This window comes from Aedes albopictus, chromosome 2 (assembly GCF_035046485.1).
Source record: "Aedes albopictus strain Foshan chromosome 2, AalbF5, whole genome shotgun sequence".
NCBI classification, from domain to species: Eukaryota; Metazoa; Arthropoda; class Insecta; order Diptera; family Culicidae; genus Aedes; species Aedes albopictus.
The window spans coordinates 372,133,740-372,158,189 of record NC_085137.1 but is presented as its reverse complement, the minus strand read 5'-3'; the positions used below and the strand labels follow the sequence as shown (position 1 = coordinate 372,158,189).

Here is a 24,450-nt window from a genome sequence, read left to right as displayed (position 1 = left end):
AATCTCGCCGGGGCCTTCAACAAGGTAACGGACTCTCATGCCTACTCTTCAACATCGCTCTCGAAGGTGTAATGGGACGAGCCGGGGAACGATTTTCACAAAATCAGGTCAATTTGTATACTTTGCGTACGAAATGGACATTATTGCCAAAATATTTGGAACAGTTGCAGCGCTGTACACTCGCCTGAAACGCGAAGCAGCAAAAGTCGGACTAGATGTGAATGCCTCAGCTGGTAGGCGGAACCGAACACGGTCGGATCCGTTTGGGTAGTAATGTTACGATAGAAGGGGATACCTTCGAGGTGGTGGAGGAATTAGTCTACCTCAGATCCTTACTGACGGCTGATAACAATGTGAGTCGTGAATTGCGGAGGCGCATCATCAGCGGAAGTCGGGCCTACTACGGGCTCCAGAAGAAACTGCGGTCTAAAAAGATTCGCGACGTGTGCACTAGTATGGTACACGCTTGTATGGAAAAAATAAATCCTCGCTCCAGTCGACTTTTTAGATCCCATTTAGGTCCCATATGAACTGTACAAAATTTCAGCGCAATCGGTGAAACTATAATTTAGCGCAAGTGGTTCAAAGTTTTCATAGGATTTACTATGGGAAAAGTTACACTTTCGGATAAAAAATCCCAGAGGTCGTCCTTTGTCTCCTTAATTCAAATCGATCAATGTTTCTTGTAGAAAAATCAATTATGAAACTTTCCTTCGAAGACCGCAAATCAATTGGATGCTTGTGGAAAAAGTTATTGATTTATTACCGATTAGTGAACCAATGAACGGCTTTTTGTTTTGTTTTATTAGCAGCACTGTAGCTGCTGCCTTGGCTGCTGCTGTTTCTGGGGGTGGTGATGCCTCCCGCCACCCCATGCAACAACGGCAGCAGCAGTGCTGCTGATAAAACAAAACAAAAAGCCGTTCATTGGATCACTAATCGGTAATAAATCATTAACTTTTTCCACAAGCATCCAATTGATTTGCGGTCTTCGAAGGAAAGTTTCATAATTGATTTTTCTACAAGAAACATTGATCGATTTGAATTAAGGAGACAAGGGACGACCTCTGGGATTTTTTATCTGAAAGTGTAACTTTTCCCATAGTAAATCCTATGAAAACTTTGAACCGCTTGCGCTAAATTATAGTTTTACCGATTGCGCTGAAATTTTGCACAGTTCATGTGGGACCTAAATGGGATCTAAAAAGTCGACTGGAGCGAGGATTTGATATTTGTACCATACTAGTGTGCACCATGTACAAACCGCTAATAAGATCGATGGTCCTCTATGGACACGAGACATAGACCATGCTCAAGGAGGACCTGCAAGCACTCGGAGTTTTCGAGCGACGCGTGCTAAGGACGATCTTCGGTGATGTGGAGGAGAACGGTGTGTGGCGAAGAAGGATGAACCACGAGCTTGCTGCACTTTACGTCGAACCCAGCATCCAGAAGGTGGCCAAACCTGGAAGGATACGATGTGCAGGGCAAGGTGCAGGGCATGTTGCAAGAATGCCGGATATCAACCCTGGACCAGGTGGAGCGTAACTTTACGAGCACTGGGCGCGACCGAGGATGGACAGTTGCAGCTACAAACCGGGTATTGTGGCATACTATTGTTGATTATGTCTTGTCTAAAATGTGATGTTGAGCAAATAAATGAGATGATGATGAAGTGCTCAGAAGCAAATTTCGTTCCAGTGGTACGTTACGCCAAGAAGAAGAAGAAGAGCAGAAGGAAGAAAAAACAAGAAAAAGAAGAAGATGGAGAAGAAAATGTACACCATGTGAAATGCATGAATCTTCTGAACACCTTGTCGCCCAGTTTCACAATTCCCGTTCAAATTGTATGAATCAAAAATTTCAACTTCTTCATGTTTCTGTCTCACTTTGACGAAATCGGGCATTTTGTTTTCGAGTTACGTATGCCGCTGCTGAATTTATATAACTTTGATATTTTCGCCAAAAATTTTCTCCGTGCCGTTATCCCGTCAATTTCGTTGGATGTGCAGCAACGGTAAAGTTGCGCCGAGCGTCCTGAATTTCAAAGATAGGTTTTACGATACGAAAAAACTTCAAAGCATGGCAGGAATAAATGAACAGATACACAGCGGGCGAGAGTGGAACGTTGCGGTTGAATAACTTAAAAGAGGTCAGTGTTGGGCCTGACATAATGGATAATGATGGAAATGTAGACTGTACACGGAAAAATATTATAACCCAAAGAATAAGTTTTAAAAACTCAAATTTGGCTAAACTGCTTAAAGTTTTAACTCAAAGTTGGGTTGTTTTCTCCCTCGCCCCACCGCAATGTTGTCGAAAACAAAGAGAGAAGCACCGACGCATCCGCTGCTCTTCCGTGGAAGAAGCCAAATTTGGGTTTTCTTGAATTAACCCAAATTTGCGTCATTTGAGGCCTCCGTTGGGTGAAAATAACTTACCACTGGGTTAATTTTTTTGCCACTCTCAAACGAGAACTACTCACTCACCACTTTCGCTGTTTAACGCAAATTTGAGTTATTCCACGGAAGACCGGGATTGCGTCAGAACAACTTAAATTTGGGTTGATTTGTAGTTCAGTGTAGAGAGCTGCTTTTTTGTCACACTACCACGGCTTGGTTGGTCTGCAGAGCAGTTTGGGCCTGATAGGCCCTTCTGATGCTGCTTCCCTTTGCGAAGGCGGCTCCAACATAATGCTGTTGGCCTCGCTTTCAAAATTAATATTTTCACAAAAGATGAGTCCTCACAAAAGCTTCGACACATACTCACCACAAGTTGTGAAGTATGGGTTTATAGGCAGAATGAAAATTATCACACCTCGTTTCCATCTGGTGGATGTAGGGAAATGTGGGGTAAAAAATCAACCTATATTGGATAAAGGTTTTGGACATCAACCTTATTATCTTTTTATTATCTTCTGATTGTTTGTGTATTTGATCTGCTGGTGCCTGTAGATAGATGCTTCTCCAGTTCTCCAGACCAGTTACATTCATTCATAAGATAGCTGCTTGGAACTCATTGGCATCTCAGTATGTAAGTGTTGGTGATCTTGCATTTTATGCAAGAATAACGTCAGCTACGTTTAATTGCAGCCTAATGGAGAGAAGGAGTAGGAATTGTTGATTGAAATCACCGTATACAGGGGATACTCAAAATAACTGGAACAGATAAAATTTTCACTTTTCAAAAAAATGTTCAACTAGCTGTAACTTTTCGAAAAGGGCATCAAATATTCTCAAATATTGCTGTAAGTTCATCAACTAGTTGTGTATCAGTGGTCAAAATTTGGAAAAGATCGAGCTATTCTACACGAAGTTATAAAGGTTTTAGAAAAAGGTATAATTATCTGACAGCCAACTTTGAGCTGTTATATCTTCGGATTCAATGAACCGAATGCAATGAAATTTTGATCATTTATGACTTATATAATGAGCTATTAAAAACTTTTGACCGAACTTAAAATTCTTTACACGAAAGAAAATTATAACGATTAGATAATTTTTCTAACATAACACCAATTTATCCGAAAATTCATCATCGTTTCAAAATTCGAGATAATAATTACAGTTCATTTAAATTCCCTCTAATTGACTTGAATATATTTATGTTTCATAAGAAAGCAACCAAATAGCCGACATTAAATTGAAAAAGTAATGGGATGCATGTGAAAAATAGATACATTTACTAAAAAAGACATAGAACAAATGAAATCGCTATAACTTTTTTCTTATTAATAATTTCAAATTAAGTCAACTGTTTTCAAAGTTCATTATATTAGTCATAAATAATCAAAATTTCATTGCATTCGGTTCATTTAATCCGAAGATATAACAGCTCAAAGTTGGCTTTCGGATAATTATACTTTTTCTAGAATCTTTATAACTTCGTGTAGAATGGCCGATCTTTTCCAATTTTAAACCACTGATCCACAACTAGATGATGAAGATACAGCAAAAAATTGAGAATGTTTGATACCCTTTTCGAAAAGTTACAGCGAGTTGAACATTTTTTTGAAAAGTGAAAATTTTACCTGTCCCAGTTATTTTAAGTATCCCCTGTATATCACTGCATCTACACCAGTTCATGCTAGGATGTTGATATGTATTCGGGAAACGATTATATGGCAGAGTGTTCATGTTAGTACGTGGATCGCAAGTCGTCCTTTGGACCCTTAAACACAACAAGTATCTCATGCATAGTTACATGACCTCAATAGTTGTCAAACCACCACATCTTGACAAAACAAAGTATGCCGGGACAGCTAGTTTTATAGTTGTTTATGCAACGAGTTGAAAAATGATGATTTTTACAGCACGAGTCGTACATTTATCCAACGAGGCTTGCCGAGTTGGATAAATATGACGAGTGCTGTAAAAATCGAGTTTTGCAACGAGTTGCATACAACATTTTTTGCAATGAGAAAAAATAATGACTGTAATTCGATCACTTCCATCAGTATCATCATGCTTATTGATGGTTGAACGGGATCACCCACGTGCTCCATCAAGCTAGACGAAAAACTTGATTCAAGCAAGCTGTGCTATAACCGTCACAGTTTTTCAAGCGCTTGACGTGGAAACATAGGTGGTTGGCCAAACAATTGCATTATGATTCATAATGCAACCCAAATGAGTTGCATTATGAATCATAATGCAACTGCTATTCATAGTGAGGAAAAGTAGGCCGTAGTGACACTTAAACGGCAAGTATAAATTGCAATATTATTGTGTCAAGTTGCAAAAAATAATTTTTAATAGCTGCCAAAAATTTTGCGGAAAATCAACGATTTAAGAACAAAGTGTAGGGTTTAAGTCAGTCGAATAATATTATGTCTCAACACATTCATGAATTGTACCATGAACCAATCAAAATGTTCAAATGTATGTACCAATGTACCATGCACCCCACATTACTCTAAACGCAGGTCCGCCGCAGAGCTATACGACGAAGGTACATCTCGCCAAGTGTGTGATGACACAACGTGGATAACCATGGGGACGAAATCTTCCGCTAGTGCAATTTTATCGTCCGTTCCTTCTATGCCTCGCACAATTCCTCTAGCATTTTTTTTTCGCACTGCCGTGTTCTAGGAATAAAAGAAAGCATTTCTGTTAGAACCCTCTACCCGTCTTCGTCGTCATCGTCGGTGGGCGGTCTTCGCTCCACGTCAATTATAATTGAGTTAAATTATCTATTATTCATACACCAAGGCTGTCAAAGCCTCCACCAAGAGAAGGGACTCATCTCAGCCGCGCGCGCTGCTGACTGACTGTTGTGATGGCCAATGTCTCGCGAAGGCTGCCATAGACGACACGCAATGAAAGGCCCAGCAAATGAGACGAATTATTTTTAATTTGACATTCAAGACGCGGATCTTGAGCGAGTGAGCTTGACAAGTAAGGACTGGTGGCTGCGTTAATTGCACGGAATGAAGTTTTCTGCTGGGCGGCTCCTCTCCTGTATCCTGCTGGGGTATAATTAGTGACACATTGTTATGATAATTTGAAATTAAGATTAGAAAATACGGCGATGATTGGGAAAGCTTGAGAAACTTCGTATTTCCTGATTTTGGTAGAATAGTTTCTGTGCAAGCTGGATTATAGGATTATGGATTGTGTCCTAATCCTGATAATGTATTCTTATGTTTTACAAGCAATTGCTACGTGTTGTTAGTAGCTTTTGGCAATCTTTTTTTATGTATTGCATCATTCGTCTTTATTTTTCAACAAAAGTATGTCGGTACTTCGAGTGTCAACTAGAACCTCCAAGCAAAAAAAAATAGTTATTTATGCAACGAGTTGCAAAAAGTTGATTTTTTCAGCACGAGTCGTACATTTATCCAACGAGGCTTGCCGAGTTGGATAAATACGAAGAGTGCTGAAAAAATCGAGTTTCATACATAATTTTATGCAATGATTTTTTTCATAATGCAACTCATTTGAGTTGCATAATGTTCATAATGCAACTCAAATGAGTTGCATTATGAACATTATACAACTATTTTTTATTATGAAACTCATTTCAGTTGCATAATGTGCCAGTTCGGAAAAATTGACCATTATGATACCAAAATGAGTTATATCTTAGTTATTTATGTTAATGTCCAATAGTTAGTTATGTTAATGTCCAATTACACTAGTTTACAAAATAAAACGAAAGTCGTGAACTTCTGTCAACGACCAAAATTTTTGAAGCACAATTTAGCGCTGATTTCGAAACCGTGCTTCAAAAAATTTAAAAGTAGAACAGTTTTTAAGTTTTAGCTCAATATTGAGTTTTAGAACTTTTTAAAATATGAAATTTAATCAAATTCAAATATCTTGCGTTTTGTTCAGCCAATTTTAAATCTTTTTCCATAAATTAAAAGCTGAATATAATACCATTCGATCATCTGAATGCAGGTTTTGCGTCAGATGGATGAAAATCAAGATATTGGCGAGTTTTAGGGACGATCTCCTTAAATTTTAGCAAAATTTCCAAAATTTATGAAGAAATGTATTTTTTTCAATAAGAAAAAAAACAATTTAAAAATTCTTTCTCAACGTTTATTTGACATATCATATGTGGGTGAGTAACAGTAAAAAATTCAGCTCAATCGGAGCATTGATTACGGAGAATGAGATGTGTGAAGTGAGCGACTTTGCTTAAAAATAGAACAAAAATCGATTTCAAATCATCAACCTTGTATGGAAAGTCGTAAAAATTTCGCTCTACTGTAATTTTTTTCCTTAGCGTTTTTGAACTCAGGGCATGATTCTACACCAAAAACGATCATCAGTTTACCGAGCTCAAAAATGCTGTAAACTAGTGGTATTTAGATGTTGTAAATCTTTGTACATAATTATAATGTTGAGAAAATAAATTAGGCTAATTTATTAAAAGTTGTCTAAAAGAGCCAATAGATAAGTTGTGTTGTTTTAATATGGCTAGCCTTGATCTTTGTCATTCTTAAAGAAATTCCTCGAAAAGTACTTGGAGCCAATATTGACAATTTTTCGAATAAAGTTTCCAACCGCAGCTTTGGAATTTCTTGCAAGGTTGACAAAAGCCTCTATTTTGAAAACCTTTTATAATACTGAGATTTTTCTGTTGTTTTTCTCTGAATGTCTCTTAATGGCATTTAAGGGTTTTTGGAAGAATTTCCGATAAAACTTCCTTGGAGTATTGTTTTGGAAATGCTGGGAGGATTTTTTTCAGATACAAGAAATTTCTTGTCGACGTAAAAAAAAAATGTTTTTTTCGTGGAATTATACAAACTATTCTTGACGAGTCCTGCCAGGACTCCACAATTCATGGTAGAGGTCCTGTTAAAGTTGACCTAAATTTGTTATTTGTGAGAAAATGTATTCGCCTCAAAGCTGTGTTAGGAGATGTGAACAGCCATTTAGTGCTTTTGAACCAGATGATAGAATCAGCAAGAGCGGCCACAGCACAGGTAAGTATTTTCTTCCAGCGGAATTTTTCAGGCACAGGTAGGTTCTTCTTTTTCAGGTATAGTCTTCGAGGTTCTTCATATGCGGTATCACACCCAAGAAACACCCATGGTTACAAAACAGTCACGGCAGCGCATAGAGTTGCGCAGTAAGTCAAAGTGACTTCTGTGCAACCCGTACATGCGCTGCGTAGCTGTTTTGTAACCAAGTGTGTTGCTTGGGCATACAGATAAGTACAATTTTGTTGCAGTCAGGGATGGCATACTCCTCAGTGTGAGTGCAAGTGTGCGCGGTTTTAATATGAAAATAAGCTGCACTGTGCACATTTTCAGTGCGAAATGCCATCCCTGGTTGCAGTACTGTTTTTCACATTTTTTGAGTTTTAATTCACGTTATTTCAGGAAATGTATAATTTGATGGTAAACACTGCTTTTCCTTATGCTACATGCTATAAATAACTTTAATTCACTCTTCTTCAACATGACATTCTTAACTCTACGATAATACAGGATAACAGTTTTGAAGTTTTGAATACTTGTTGAACCAAATTCAAGACATAAGAAAAATATCAATAATCATGTCGGATTAATGAAATCTCCTACGGTTGGGAAAGCTTTCAGAAATCAGTTGAAATTTGAGATCTGAGAAAATTCATAGCTATACACAGATGATAATGATGAACTCATTATTTTGAGAAAATGTATGAGTTACCAAACTTTTGAGGACTTCCCAATTCTTACTTTTAAAACACTTCTGTTGGAAACTTCTTGATGAAATACTTATGCAGTAATTCAGCATTTATTTACGCTCATTCAAGTATTGAAGTATTTCGAAATTTTATGTTATCATTATGGAACCTTTCAGAGGGCCACATTATAATTCATTTTAGAATAAGCTCGCGGGCCGCACACAAAACCTTCTTGATGGCCGCAGTTTTGTGACCACTGCTATACAGTATACATGTACTGAAGATCTTATCTAACAGCGCATTTGATTTTAAGATTTACTAAATAAATAAACTTAATTAACATAAATAAAATCGTGAAGTCAAGCTTAAAGTGGACTGTTTTGGAATTTCATCAATGTTACGACTTGATTCGTATCGTTGATGACACTTTGTTTTTCAATTTCTGAATCAATGTTGTCCATGTGGACATTTGATAGACCCCTACCCCCCTCTTCTTGGACAATCGTGGACTTTTCATGAGGTGTGACTTTCACATATCTTCACCTTACTTACCTTACCGATCAGGCTAAGGCCGGGGTGGCCTCTGCTGTACATAGTAGCCGTCTCCATTCCACTCGGTCCATGGCTGTTTGTCTCCAGTTCCGCACTCTGCGTAGGGTCCGCAAATCGTCCTCTACTTGGTCGACCCACCTAGTTCGCTGCGCTCCACGTCTTCTTGTACCAGGCGGATGACTCTCGAGAACCATTTTAGTCGGGTTGCTATCCGACCGACATCCTGATGACGTGATCCGCCCACCGTAGCCTCCCAATTTTGGCGGTATGGACGATGGTTGGTTCTCTCAGCAGCTGATGTAGCTCGTGGTTCATTCGCCTTCTCCAAGTCCCGTCTTCCATCTGCACTCCGCCGTCGATGATACGCAACACCTTTCGTTCGAAATCTCCAAGGGCGCGTTGGTCCTCTGCACGTAGGGTCCAAGTTTCGTGCCCATAGAGGACGACCGGTCTAATCAGCGTTTTGTAAATAGTTAACTTCGTGTAACGGCGAACTTTATTCGATCGTAGAGTTCTACGGAGTCCAAAATATGCTCGATTTCCTGCCACAATACGCCTCTGAATTTTTCTGCTGGTGTCGTTGTCGGCGGTCACCGGTGAGCCCAAGTACACGAATTCTTCAACAGCCACGATTTCATCACCGTCGATATAAATTCGGGGTGGCGGGCGCGGTGATTTCTCCCTGGAGCCCTTTGCCATTATGTACTCTGTCTTCGACACATTAATGACTATTCCGATTCGCCTGGCTTCACTCTTTAGTTGGATGTACGTTTCCGCCATCGTCTCAAATTTGCGAACTCTCTCTCTCTCTCTTCTTGGCGTAACGTCCTCACTGGGACAAAGCCTGCTTCTCAGCTTAGTGTTCTATGAGCACTTCCACAGTTTTTAACTGAGACCTTCCTCTGCCAATGACCATTTTACATGCGTATATCGTGTGGCAGGCACGAAGATACTCTATGCCCAAGGAAGTCAAGGAAATTTCCTTTTACGAAAAGATCCTGGACCGACCGGGAATCGAACTTGCGAGCTATAATATCAATATCATCAGCGAAACCAAGCAGCTGAACGGACCTCGTGAAAATCGTTCCACTCGTGTTTTTCCCTGTTTCACACCTTCTAGCGCAATGTTGAACAGCAAGCACGAAAGACCATCACCTTGCCGTAACCCTCTGCGAGATTCGAAGGGACTCGAGAGTGTCCCTGATACTCGAACTACGCACATCACTTGATCCATCGTCGCCTTGATTAATCGTATCAGTTTATCCGGGAATCCGTATTCGTGCATAATCTTCCATAGCTGTTCTCGATCGATTGTATCATACGCCGATTGGAAATCGTTGAACAAGTGATGTGTGTGCACGTTGTATTCGCGGCGTTTCTGCAACACCTGGCGGATGGCGAACATTTGATCCGTTGTAGCGCGTTCACCCATAAAATAAAACCAATCAGCAATGAAATACGGAATTTTTACTAGGGAAAGGAGGGCTAAAGTTATGTTCAAAAATTGAGTTTCTGTCAGATTGTCGAAAAATTGGACCTCTGTGCACCCGCTGCTCGTCAAGTCACGCTCCTGTCCCATCCATCGTGCTCTCTTGTATCAACTATATCAGTCACGAACACCAACCTTGCAGGCTTATTGTCCGGAATTCTTGCAATATGCCCTGCCCACCATATCCTTCCGGCTTTGGTCACCATCTGGATACTGGTTTCGCTGTAAAGTTCAGCGAGCTCGTGGTTTATCCTTCTCCGCCACACACCATTATCCTACATCGCCAAATATCGTCCTTAGCGTTTTGTAATGGTAGATTTGGTGCGTGAGTTAATTTTTTTAGACCGCAGCTTCTTGTGGAGCCCGTAGTAGGCACGACTTCCACTAATGATGCGCTTTCGCATTTCATGGCTATAGGGCCCATATAGCCGAGGCGGTAAACGCACGGGTATTCAGCATGACCATGCTGAGGGTGACGGGTTCGATTCCCGGTCGGTCCAGGATCTTTTCGTAAAGGAAATCTCCTTGACTTCCTTGGGCATAGAGTATCTTCGTGCCTGCCACACGATATACACATGCAAAATGGTCATTGGCAGAGGAAGGTCTCAGTTAAAAACTGTGGAAGTGCTCATAGAACACTAAGCTGAGAAGCAGGCTTTGTCCCAGTGAGGACGTTACGCCAAGAAGAGGAGAGGAGGCTATAGGCGATGATAGGGATCCGAGGTAGACGAATTCCTTCACCATCTAAAAGGTATCCCCGTAATATCGTCACATTACTACCTAGACGTACCCGGTCATGTTCCGTTCCGTCTGCCAGCATGTACTTTGTTTTTTGAGGCATTCACCAACAGTTCGACCTTTGCTGCTTCGCGTTTCTTGTGGGTGTACTGTTCTGCCACATTTTCAAATGTTCTGGCGATGCTGTCTATGTCATCTAAAAAGCACACAAATTTGTGAAAATCGTACCCCGCCTGTTGAGCCCGGCTCGTCGCATGTTGGAGAATAGGCATGCGAATCCGTCATCTTGTCGCAGTCCATGACGAGATTCGAATTAACTGAACAGTTCACCCGAAACTTTTAAGATGTTCACCATCCATAGCTGCTTTGGTTAGTCTACTAAGCTTCCCAGGAGAGCAGTTTTTGTTATTTGAACTTTGTTGATCTTGAAAGAGACTTCTGTCATAAATTCTAGACCAATATGCTTGCCCAATACGGCTTGCTGATTTTGTTCCTGCTCTTGCATAGAGTATAATCAACACACTTTTACTCTAGCTCCCAAATGGTGCTTGGTATTGGTGATCTAGTTCTGATGCCATTATGGACGAATTCTACCGCAGGTGGTAAAGACCTGCAACCGTTACGTGATCTCCTGTGATACACACCAGGTTTCACTAGCGCACAGTTACCCATATTTCAAGCCTAACTTTACCAAACACCGGATCTAACAAAATTCACGAACGAAGAAAATCGAAGGGGAAGTTCGCTGTTCCCAGGCCCGGATTAAGAATTGTGGGGGCCGGGGCCGGAGCAGATGCGGAGGCCCCTCGGAAGTTGTTTTTTGAACAATGTTTGAGCAAAATGAAAAATAAAGTTGATATGAAGCAAGCAAAAATGGTTTTGTGGGGGTCCCTAAAATGTGGGGGCCCAGGAACCTGCCCCTTCTGCCTATCTTAGATCCAGCCCTGTCTGTTCCCATAGCAACTCATACATTGAGAATTTCAGAATCGTAAAAAGTCCGGGTATTTTTTCACAAATCATCCCCAAAGGTGGAGCATACAAGTACTTCTTAACGAAATTTAGCGCCTCGAGTGAAAATGTCTTCTTTGTTTACATGTGTTACAGACGGTGTTTGGCAAAGTTAGGCTTGATTTCATTTCTACTCCTTCTTTTTGGCGTAACGTCGCCACCGGGACAAAGCCCACTTCTCAGCTTAGTGTTCTATGAGAAGTTCCACAGTAATGGGTTCGAAACCCGAAATGCTTATTGGATATAATGCATTTCTAGAACGGAAACCGTTATTGTTCGAGTTGAACTAAATCACCGCAATTTGATTTTCAGAATATAGCCTTCAGACAATCGGAGATACATACTTACGATCAACGATAATTTGGTTGACAGACTTAAAGTCTCAACTCGATAAAATATACTATACGGCAAAAGCCTTCTGCTACTTGGGTATTGTACCATTTAAGCAGGTGTACCTCTTTTGGGCACTTGCCGCTATAACTAAGTCAATTTCAAACCGATTGATTTGAATTTTTGTACAGAGTTAGATACTGTACGTGCCTAACTCTATACAAAATTTCAAATCAATCGGTTTGAAATTGATTGGTTATTAGTTATAGCGGCAAGTGCACAAAATAAATACACCTGCCCAAATGCTACAAGACCCTATAATGATACAAGAAGCCTTCTGGGAAAATGAAAAAGTGCTCCATAGAAAAAGAAGCCATGTACCAATAAAATAAATCAAACTCTCCATAGATAGACAGAAATTTACCATTAAACAGCTGAAATTGTACCGGTAAACCAGCAAATTTGCTGACTGAAGTTGACAGATTGTACCAATAAATTATGACATGGTGTTCCATAAACAACCAAGAATGTACCCATAGTTTATGCATAGATACTTCATAGATATATTAGTTTTGCTCCACAGAAACGTCAGTTTGCACCATAGAAAAATAAAATTGCACCATAAACATTATCTTATTTCACTATACATGTTGACCCCATTGCTCCTCCATAGGAATGCAAAAATGTTTGATAAAAATGTAAATATGCTCCAAGAAAAACAAGTTCTATCCCGCGAGGTCCATGTACACTCATTGCACATTTATGGGTCACTCAAGGAACAACCATTTCATAATATGAATCGTTTTTCATACAAAAATAACACTTTCATTACTTATTTATTCTTTTGTCTTCAGTTGGACTGTACAGACAGTTTCTTATCTAATATCTAAAACTAGTACAAACAAACAGTACTTCAAAACGTGTAGCAATGCATTCAACGATTCCAACAAATTATTCTTTTCAACTAATATCACCTAAATTTTCACATCTTAAATACTAACAAAATAATCGAAAACTAGTTGCAAACGGTACGATATGAATAACTTGATTATCTACATGAGTTCAATCACATTTTCTTCAGTATCAACGGTTAATTCGTATACGATCTAAATGCAATTACACAGTAACATTTCTTAATGATGTCGGTTTCCAAGTATCTTTGTTTCTGTGAATAAATTCTAGAATTTTTACACTCTTTGGCCATGTAGACGAACTCATTGCTAAAGTTTTCCATCGATCATGCAAAATCACTTTGAAGGAAATGTAATCTAAATCTTCACAATTTTTCCAATTTGGTACTAATTTCGTAACATTCACACATTTCGGGTTCAGGAGCACCAAGCGATTCCGATACCAAGCTGGCAATCTCTTTCTCTGTGACGCATCTATCAATGTTTGTTAGCAGCAGTGAAAAAGAGTCTTCGGTACTGTGCCTGGCTGCACAATAGGAGGTACACACATGCGCACTGATTGTCGAATTTGGTGATGTATCTGGAGCACGATCTGGAGTTGAGTGTCGGTGTATTGAATTATATGCCGGTACAGGAATTAATTTAGCCATGGCACTGTTTATTGTCGCAATTTGAGATTTTATTTCTATCAACTCAGCTGCGATCGAGATTGGCTGGTCGTCTCAGGCTTCGTGATTGGCATGCGATCCCTAGCATGACGAAATTCGCTAATGCAATCATTACACATCCAAATAATATTATTGGATAGAGCACATAAACTGTCTTCACAGACACCGACACAAGATGCGTGGAACTTTGCAGCACACTTTCCTTCACAAACAGTGAAGAGATCATGTATATCGATAGTTGTGGAGCACTTTCTGCACATATCATCCATTGTAGACAATTTCAGCCTCGGCAATAGTTATTAACTTTTTTCCAGCTTTCTGAGATTTCGATCGACAATTTGATGTGACCCGACGACAGGAGACAGATTTATCACTACGCACAACTAATTACAGAAAATTTTCACACTGTTTTTACAAATAGCATGTCATTTTAGAACGGAGCAAAAGAAGCGCATTTAACATCAAGCAAAAGCGAGAGATTATAATTTTTATTTTATACTCTCATCATTGAAACCCCTTTTTAATGTTTTAAATAAAAATCTGCTTGTAAAACTCACTTTAGGCGGTGAAAATTACTAAAATGTTGGTGAAAAATGAAAACCACAATAATGGGTCAAAATTGGCTGTGTAACAATTATGGGTCAATTTCTTGCCTATTATGGGTCACTTAATAGAAATCGGCTCAAAAATAATGTTTTGTCTATTTTTTCAATGAATGATCACTTATTCTCGATAGATCAACTATAGTAGAATCTAAAACTGGTATCAAACCTCTTAACGAAGCGTGTTTTCACGATTTGGAATTAATTTTTCAAAATTGGGTCAAAATTTATTTATTTATTTCGTCAATCATTGTAGACTACAAGCTTAATGTATAAATTTACAGATATTGATACTTATATAAAATTTTATGTGTCATTAGATCTACCATTTAGGACTTTCCTTAGCAGTGGTCTTGACATAGTTAAATCGATTATTTCGCAGTATTTGTTATAGATATTCATTAATGAGCTCATTGGTCCGTTTATTGCATATGAAGTTCGTAGCGATTTGAGCTGAAATATGTTACGTGATCTTAAAGAGCGAAATGGAGCATAAAAATTTAGGCTCGCTAATAAATCTTCCGATTGAGTGCGTTGTGAGATAAGATCGTTTATAAAAGCTATACATGCAATTTCCCTTCTTTTCTTAAGAGTTTCTAAGTTGATAAGCAAGCACCGGGACTCATACGACGGAAGAGGATAGGATCCCATCCTAGTTTTCTTAGAGCAAACAGTAAAAAATCTCCAACACAACTACCGATAAACGCCTAAAAGTATGCAATGTCCATGTACGCAGAACTGTCAATATTATGCTGCACAATAAGTGACCCATAATTGTGTGATTTTCGGTGTTCCTTGGCACAATAATGAGTCACTTAAATTTTGCCAGAAATAAGCTTTAATTAGCTGCAGTCACATGAATTTCTACATTTAGAACGTTAATTATACCTTTGTTCTGGTGACTATACCATTTCGCACATGAAAAACACTGAAGCTCGCTTTAACAGAGCTTACGAAAGCAGCACACGCACTGTCCGATATTCACAATCAAAGCGTTACTTTGACAGCTAGTTTTGCGCCGAACAAAAAAATATTGAAAATATGTATGTTTTGATGTACAAACCCGTGTGCGATACGTATAGTGACACAAAACAAATCAACTTATGTGCGAAAAATAATAATAGCTAACAAAAGCTTGCAATTCATTAGTATTTATCTATTGAAGTGGAAAGTGACTAATAATTGTGTGTGACCCATAATTGTGCAATGAGTGTATTTACCTTACCGGTCAGGCTAAGGCCGGGGTGGCCTCTGCTGTACATAGTAGCCGCCTCCACTCCACTCGGTCCATGGCTGTTTGTCTCCAGTTCCGCACTCTGCGTAGGGTCCGCAGATCGTCCTCCACTTGGTCGACCCACCTAGCTCGCTGCGCTCCACGTCTTCTTGTACCGGTCGGATGACTCTCGAGAACCATTTTAGTCGGGTTGCTATCCGACATCCTGATGACGTGACCCGCCCACCGTAGCCTCCCGATTTTCGCGGTATGGACGATGGTTGGTTCTCTCAGCAGCTGATGCAGCTCGTGGTTCATTCGCCTTCTCCAAGTCCCGTCTTCCATCTGCACTCCGCCGTAGATAGTACGCAACACCTTCCGTTCGAAAACTCCAAGGGCGCGTTGGTCCTCTGCACGTAGGGTCCATGTTTCGTGCCCATAGAGGACGACCGGTCTAATCAGCGTTTTGTAGATGGTTAACTTCGTGTTACGGCGAACTTTATTCGATCGTAGAGTTCTGCGGAGTCCCAAGTACGAACGATTTCCTGCCACAATGCGCCTCTGAATTTCTCTGCTGATGTCGTTGTCGGCGGTCACCAGTGAGCCCAAGTACACGAATTCTTCAACCGCCTCGATTTCATCACCGTCGATATGAATTCGGGGTGGCGGGCGCGGTGATTCCTCCCTGGAGCCCTTTGCCATCATGTACTTTGTCTTCGACACATTAATGACTAATCCGATTCGCCTGGCTTCACTCTTTAGTCGGATGTACGTTTCCGCCATCGTCTCAAATTTACGAGCAATAATATCAATATCATCGGCGAAACCAAGCAGCTGAACGGACTTCGTGATAATCGTCCCACTAGTGTTTATCCCCGCTCTTCTTATTACACCCTCCAAAGCAATGTTGAACAGCAAGCACGAAAGACCATCACCTTGCCGTAACCCTCTGCGAGATTCGAAGGGACTCGAGAGTGTCCCTGATACTCGAACTACGCACATCACTCGATCCATCGTCGCCTTGATCAACCGTATCAGTTTATCCGGGAATCCGTATTCGTGCATAACCTGCCATAGCTGTTCTCGATCGATTGTATCATACGCCGATTTGAAATCGATGAACAAGTGATGTGTGGGCACGTTGTATTCGCGGCATTTCTGCAACACCTGGCGGATGGCGAACATCTGGTCCGTTGTAGCGCGTTCACCCATAAATCCAGCCTGATATTGCCCCACGAACTCTCTTGCAATCGGTGATAGACGGCGGCATAAAATTTGAAAGAGTATCTTGTAGGCAGCGCTCAGTAGTGTGATCGCGCGGTAGTTCCCGCAATCCAACTTGTCGCCCTTTTTGTAGATGGGACACACGATACCTTCCATCCATTCCTCCGGTAATACTTCCTCCTCCCAAATCCTGGTAATGACCCAGTGTAGTGCTCTCACCAGTGCTTCTCCACCGTATTTTAGAAGCTCGCTTCGTAGTTGATCTGCTCCAGCGGCTTTGTTGTTTTTCAACCGGCCAACCTCCTCCTCAATCTCTTGAAGGTCAGGGGCCGGAAGTCTTTCGTCCTGTGCACATACTCCTAGATCGGTTACCACGCCACCTTCGGTACTTGCAACGTCGCCATTGAGGTGCTCATCGTAATGCTGCCGCCACCTCTCGACCACCTCACGCTCGCTCGTGAGAATATTCCCGTGATTATCTCGGCACATGTCGGCTTGTGGCACAAAGCCTCTGCGCGAGCGGTTCAGCTTCTCGTAGAACTTTCGTGTGTCCTTAGCGCGGACAGCTCTTCCATCGCTTCGCGATCTCGTTCTTCCTGCTGGCGCTTCTTCATCCGGAAGACTGAGTTCTGCCTGTTCCGCGCTTGTTTGTAACGTGCCTCATTCGCTCTCGTACGGTGTTGCAACATTCTCGCCCATGCTGCATTCTTCTCGTTTTTCAACTGTTCACATTCGCCGTCGTACCAGTCGTTTCTGTGATTCGGAGTCGCGAAGCCTAGTGCTGTAGCCGAGGTACTACCTATGGCGGATCGGATGTCCCTCCAGCCATCTTCAAGTGCGCCAAGCTGCTCTTCCGTTGGTAGGGCCACTGCTAACTGCTGCGCGTAGTCTTGAGCCACTTCTACGTTTCGAAGTTGCTCGATGTTGAGCCGCGGCGTTCGACTTCGACGCGTGGTGATAACTGTCGAAAGTTTTGAGCGCATGCATACAGCGACTAAGTAGTGATCCGAATATATATTCGCCCTGCGGTATGTGCGGACATTGGTTATATCCGAGATGGAATTTACCGTCGATTAGAACGTGGTCGATTTGGTTTTCTGTTTGATGGTCGGGTGATCTCCAGGTGGCTTTGTGGATATCTTTGCGGGGGAAGACGGTGCTTCGGACTACCATACCACGGGAGGCTGCAAAGTTTACGCATCGCTGGCCGGTAACATTCGATACGGCGTGCAGGCTGTTTCGCCCGTTTACCGGTCGGTACATTTCCTCCCTTCCTACCTGAGCGTTCATGTCGCCGACAGCGATTTTCACGTCACGCGGCGAGCAACCATCGTATGTTTGCTCTAACTGCGCGTAGAACGCTTCTTTCTAGTCATCGGGTCTCCCTTCGTGTGGGCAGTGGACGTTGATGATGCTGTAGTTGAAGAAACGGCCCTTAACTCTTAACATGCACATCCTTGCGTTGATCGGCTGCCACCCGATCACACGTTGTCGCATCTTGCCCAACACTATAAATCCTGTTCCCAGTTCATTGGTGGTGCCACAGCTTTGGTAGAAGGTAGCCGCTCGATGCCCGCTTTTCCACACTTTCTGTCCAGTCCAACAAAGTTCCTGCAACGCCACGATGTCAAAGTTGCGGGGATGTAGTTCGTCGTAGATTATCCTGTCACATCCTGCGAAACCTAGTGACTTGCAATTCCATGTTCCAAGTTTCCAATCGTAGTCCTTATTTCGTCGCGTGGGTCTTTGCCGATTGTATCGAGTCGTATTTTCTCCTATGTTATTCGCAATGGGGATTTTTACGGGTGGCTTATTGGGCCTACGCCAACACTCCTGTCTCGCCGAAGGGCCAACGTGCCAGTTCTGTTTAACGTCCCAACCAACACTGGGACGACCACGCTGATGGGGCTACCACCTTGGATCTAGCTGGGCGTGGTGCAGCGTTCCTTACTCAGCCGCTGGATGCCAGAACAGACGCTGTTTGAGCCGCAGCTCCTTGGTGAACAGACACTCGGATCGTACCTCCTCAATCTAGCTGAAGTCAGAAGGACAACAGTGCCCAGGCTGCACTACCAGCTAAGCACACAACTCTTAGCTGGCGGTCTTTGTCATCGTTTGACCCGTGGAAGCATGAGGTAGGAACTTGTGAAGACCAGAGCTCTATTGGACGCTCTCCTTATCGACTCACCGTTTTGCAGCCCAGCTATGAGTGTACACTTACTATTTCAATATTAACGGCACATGAAAAGTGATTGTTTTTCATAAAAAAAAACAATTAAATAAGAGTGGAAGCAATGTCAATCAACAAAAATCACATAAAAATCTTTAAATGCATGAATAAATCAAAATTTTCTATAAATGATTGAAAAAAAAAGCGTTTAAAATGCAATAGGTGAATCAACAATTGCAGGAAAGAAGTTATACAAAGAGTTGCAAAATGATGATTTTCTCAGCATATTTATCTAACGAGGATTGTTGAGTCATGCGGCGAAGCCGCATAGAGGATTGAGAAACTGAGGCGGCAGAAGGCCGCCGATGTTTCTGATATCCCATTCGCCGTAACTGTGTCGATTCGGTTCTAGGCAAGCCACAAATCCAAGAATTTGCCCGGTATAATGCAACCCGAGGTGTTATCCCTTTTTTAAGTTCGACGAGCGATAGCGAGTTTGAACAACAAGCGTTTTCCCGGCCAAAACACCTAGTTTTTTTCATCTTTTCAGTCTTGCTTCATAGATGTGTGGTACGTCAAGTGATGCTTTTGTTGTTGCCTTTATGTTGAAATATTTTCCGATTATTAGAATAACTCAAGTCACAGTTCACTTTATAAGTTGAAGATTAAACTCATATGTTCCACCACCCAGGTAGTGGAATATGATAATGTTTATGGTGCAATTCTGTTTGTCTATGGAGTAATTTTATTTTTTTATGGAGCAAAACTGATATATCTATGGAGTACCCATGTATAAACTAAACGTACATTTTTAATTGTTTATGGAACATTCTTATGAGATTATGGAGCATCATGTCATAATTTAATGGTACAACCTGTCAACTTCAGTCAGAAAATTTGTTGGTTTACCGGTATAATTTCAGCTGTTTAATGGTACATTTCTGTCTATCTATGCAGAATTTGATTTTTTTATTGGTACCTACATGGCTCATTTTTCTATGGAGCAATTTTGTATTGTTTATGGTACATTTTAAATATTTTATGGATGTATTCAACCGTCTGCCATACTATACTGACAATAACAAACTTTATTAGGACAGTGTGTGCTGAGTTGTATTGACCCAATAATTTTTCTTTCCGACATATTCTATCAGAGTAAAGAATGGAATAATTCTAAGGAAACTCACCTGGTGGAAGTTCCTCCGTAACAGCCTCAGCATCGATTGATGAAATTCCTAAGAACAGTACACATAGCACAGTGGAAAACATTTTCACCGTCATGTTTACTTAGCCACTAATGATATGGTAAGAACTGTGTGCTATTGATCTGCAGGATGAAAAGAGAAAAGGGATCATAAATATACTTATTTGTGCTTACTTATCAATCCATAACAGATTTTCAAAATAATATATGCCAACCTCGTTCTCCCGCTCCATCATAAATCAATTAGTTACCCAGTATTTCAAACATCGGTGAAATTTACTGCCCCGGAACCATCCTTCTCCATAAACCATCTTGTCTCGGAATCGAGTTCAATCAATCGTCGTCGTAGGATGGCAACGTGTGCCAGTGAAATCCGATCTCCACCCCCTTTTCACCTCACGTTTTCTCGAAGCCTACATATACCACCACGACTGACTGTTCATGCCTGCCAGCCGGTTGGAAAACTTTCAATCCTGACGAGTTCGGAAAACTGTCAGTTTCAGAAGGATTAATCGATTTGTTTTATGGTTCTTGGCTTCAATCATCCGTACCCTTCCCCGGGTGATGCTTGTGTCGCTTTCCATCCTTCAATTACCTAATACCTACTGCTGCTGCTGCTGCTGCTGCTGTTGTTGATGCCCGCCTTCATCCCTATAACGTCAACGTCAAATACTTCAACCTTCCGGAACTCTGGCTCCCACTGCCTAGACCTGGGAGGTGCAGGTTGAGAGGCGATGTATGTCATGTCGGTTGCCAGAATATTGAAAAGTGAAAGATTCCTCCATCATCGGTGTACGTGATTGTTTTTCGATTTTTTTTTTCGGGAGTGAGCGGTTCCAAAAGGATGCAACCGAGATGAAAAATGGGAAATAACGTGAAGGGATGTACATTTTGTTTTGATAGCCCAAGAATGTATTATTCGTAGTGTTTAGCTACGTACACAGTTACTTTAGGGTTCTTTGCTCAACTGTTTTAATTTCGTTATAAATTTGGATTGCCGAAGCACATGTGGGTTGCTCCAGAAGTTCGGGATCACAAATAAATGTCTTGCCATGCCACTGACTCTAAAAAGTCGACCATCCCTGTTGTCCACAAAGTACGAATCGGTATTGCCCCGTGCAAAGGCGCACAAAAACTCCTAACCAAGTGGTTTCCTGTTTCGCCCAATTCATCTTTCCTGCAGAATAAGGGAACATCCTTCATCCCAGTTATAGAGAGGATATTTTTTTTTGTCGTTCCATGTTGTCTGCTCATCGGAGAACCCGTTCGGATATTACTTCTATCCTAGTGCTGTACAAAGTGTGTATCACATGTGGCTCGGTATACACAGGACCAGCAGTAGTCGAGAAAAGCATCTTATTTCAAACAAATTGCTGCATCAATGTAGGGCTGGGTGGGATGATGACTTGCTGCACCAGAAACAGAGCCAATGGTGGTGATCCGATCGATGGATTTATGTGCTGAAGATTGGGAAAAGCAGGCCCAGGGAAGCATGTGCTAGCAACAGGATCAGCAACTGAGAGATAAAACGTGTGTTTCATCAAAGTGCCAATCGCACACTCCCATCCCTTTCGCTGCTGGGCTGTCTTTCTGGGCTGGTTTCGTTGATTGGGTTGGTTGGGAAGTCAATATGTTAGCAGTGCTGAACAGCATTTTTAATCTGCTGTATGATGGATTTGTAATTGATTCTTACAGGCATTAAGGATCATGCTGTTACGCTAGAGGGTTTCGGAAGAAAAGCATACATAATTTAATCAATGAAATATGAATAGGTTGTGCACCATCAGCAATCGAAAGAAACTTGTACTACACTAAAACCTTTTTTATGCATGTTATTTTATGTACTTTTAATTTATGCACCTTTTTTATGCCCTGCATAAAAAGAGGGAAAGCTACTCAGAACCAATATTGTGCATAAGGGGCTGTCCATTAATTACGTAAGGGTTTATGGGGGGAGGAGGGGTTTGAGAAATCTTACGCGTCATACAAAAATTTTTGGGTTCTCATACAAAAAATCTTACAAGGGGGGGAGGGGGTGTTGGAAAATCGGTAAAATTCCCTTACGTAATTAATGGACAGCCCCTAAGAATATTTAATAATGACGGGAACTATTGCAAAGGCGGCCAAGGGGTGTTTACAGAGGAGAGCAAAGGAAGGTTACAGGATCGGTTTTGGGAGTTTCCGAAGGACTCATGTGCGTTACATGGGGTCCGAGTTGGTTTCGGAGTCATTTCAGGAAGTCTCAGAGCATTTTAGACTGGTTTCAGAGGCGTTACGGGGGCGTTTTTAGGGGTTTTGATTTAGGAGGATTTTTTGAGGCATTTCAGAATGTTTTAGACCATTTCCGGCGTGATTCAGAGGCGTTACGGAGGAGTTTTCGGGGTGATCGGAGCTTCTCAAGTGCGTTACATGAGGTCCGAGGGGATTTAAGGGGGGTTTTGAAGGCATTCCAGGACGTTTCAGAGCATTTTCTGTATAATAAGGAGGCGTTACGAAAGCGTTACGGAGGAGTTTTCGGGGGGATCGGAGCTTCTCAGGTGCGTTACATGGGGTCCGAGGGGATTTAAGGGGGATTTTGAAGGCATTTCAGGACGTTTCAGAGCATTTTCTGCATAATAAGGAGGCGTTACATGCTAACGCCACTCAGCACAAAAGTGCATAATTTCCAGACTACACCAAAAATGTGTAACCCTTGCACATTCACAAAATCAGCTCCTGTGTCCGCAAAATCGTTGAATCCGTGTACAGCAATCTAGCTAGGTTTACTAGTGACCTTGGAAAACAAAAAAAATATCGACATTTCGCATCTAGACGAGTGTACGAGCTGTTTTTGAGAATGTGTAACTGTAACACATTTTTGTGTGGTCTGGAAATTATGCACTTATGAGTAGGGCTTACACATTTTAGTGCTGAGCGGTTTTACTGTGTACGAAAGCGTTACGAGGAGTTTTCAGGGATTTCGAAGCCTCCGCATAATAAGGAGGCGTTACGAAAGCGTTACGAGAAGTTTTCAGGGGTTTCGAAGCCTCTCAAGTGCGTTACATGGGGTCCCCGGGGGCTTTAAGGATCTTTGATGCATTTCAGGAAGTTTCAGAGCAGACTCTGAAATACCTTGAAACGCCCCCTAAACATCTTGCAACGCCCTTTAAAGGCTCCTGAGATCCCCTAAATCCCCTTGGAACGCCCCTGAAAGCCACTTAATACTATTGAAATACCCCAGAACTCCGCGTAATCCCATGAAAACACCAAAAAATCTTGACATAACACCCTCAAAAGGCTCCTCTAATCCCCCGAAACAACCCCTTAAAACGCCCCTGAAGCCCCTTGAAACCCCCTTTTTGGGCTCTTTGGGAAATTTCTGGAAACTTCTTTAGCTCCACCTCAACTGTCCAAGAGCAAGACCTGTTCTCACGAACTAGATTCTCAAATTAAAGCCCAAACTTAATTTATGCAAAAATTTCCCTCTTTTTATGCCTTTTTTTTTAATTTATGCAGTCCCAGTCATGTGCATAAAAAGAGGTTCCAGTGTATTTGTTTTAAAATTTAATGCGGTATACAAAGCCAATCCTCCTTTCAGTGTCACCTGGGGGACGGGATCTTGGGAGAAATCAATGGAGCAATCAATGAAGGAATACCGAGAAGAGTACTTGAAAAACACTAATGATTTCTATGTAGAATCCTGAAGAAATTGTGAGAGAAATTTCAAAATGAATCTCGGAAATAAAAACCAAAAGAAATCCATTTTGATGGAAACTTAAAAGAAATGCTGGATGGAATCATGAAACATACCCCGGGAAAACCAATGAAAATAGTCCTCGTTGAAGTTCCGGAAAAAATCCCTAAAGAAATCCTGTGAGATAACCCAGGAAGAATCTAAAAGCAATATCTGGCAAAAACAACCTTCATAAGAAATCCCAGGACAAATCTCTAAAGGAAACCGGGGAAGGATCAATGGAGAAATTCTCGTTTTTGTAGTTGTGTTTGGACTATAAGCTGCAGGCACGTTAACCTACTTAGAGACTAGATTAAACATTTTCTTCATATTGTCCATTGATTTCATAAAAATAATCTTTATATATCTGGAATTACTTCTGTACTCGCATTAAGAGAAATAACATCTTGTAGTCCATATGCTGCGTATAATTTCTCGACCTCAATGGAGAATCAAATACCCTTCTACGGTGAAGCGACACTGGACTTTTGCTGAAGCTGAGTCGTTC

General features: G+C 41.3%; 1 protein-coding gene across 1 annotated transcript in view; it reads right to left on the bottom strand.

The window, feature by feature from the left end:
- The window catches only part of LOC115253623 (semaphorin-2A), a 453,840-nt gene that overhangs the window by 407,655 nt on the left and 21,735 nt on the right, over positions 1-24,450 (bottom strand). The window contains exon 2 of the mRNA XM_062852947.1: positions 20,214-20,353. Coding sequence (XP_062708931.1) covers positions 20,214-20,307 — 94 coding nt within the window. The 5' untranslated portion in view covers positions 20,308-20,353. The remainder of the gene's footprint in view (positions 1-20,213; positions 20,354-24,450) is intronic.